Genomic DNA, 340 nt, shown 5'->3' with positions numbered 1-340 from the left:
GGTGGGTTGGACCTCGGCCAGAAGAGGCAGCGGCGGAGCCTAAGGTCAAGAAGATCAAAGGTAGGAAGGAGGTTAGACATTCATTTAAAAAGTCGCCAAAGAGAGGATGAACAGTTTTCCAAAGGACTTGAATAATAGGTGTCATCTCTTAGGTATGAGTACTCATACCTATAAGAACTGTCTATAAAACTATGTTTATGCATCAAATATTATAGAAAAAAAATTAAAAGACCCTATTGATTTATCGTCAAACATAAATGTAGGCGTTTATATTTTACAGATATTTTCTATTCATGTCCTTATGCAAATTTTCCTCTGTTGAAGGTTATTATGCTTTGGA

At 35.9% G+C, this 340-nt stretch overlaps 1 protein-coding gene across 1 annotated transcript in view; it reads left to right on the top strand.

The window, feature by feature from the left end:
• The window catches only part of LOC119592627 (peptidylprolyl isomerase domain and WD repeat-containing protein 1-like), a gene marked incomplete in the record, with an annotated part of 7,339 nt that overhangs the window by 173 nt on the left and 6,826 nt on the right, over positions 1–340 (top strand). Inside the window, 1 exon segment of the mRNA XM_037941522.1 lies at positions 1–60. Coding sequence (XP_037797450.1) covers positions 1–60 — 60 coding nt within the window.

The sequence above is a fragment of the Penaeus monodon genome, chromosome 30 (genome assembly GCF_015228065.2).
Source record: "Penaeus monodon isolate SGIC_2016 chromosome 30, NSTDA_Pmon_1, whole genome shotgun sequence".
In the NCBI taxonomy this organism is placed as follows: domain Eukaryota; kingdom Metazoa; phylum Arthropoda; class Malacostraca; order Decapoda; family Penaeidae; genus Penaeus; species Penaeus monodon.
Note: the sequence above shows the minus strand (reverse complement) of the source record. Positions and strands in the feature narration are given on the sequence as shown.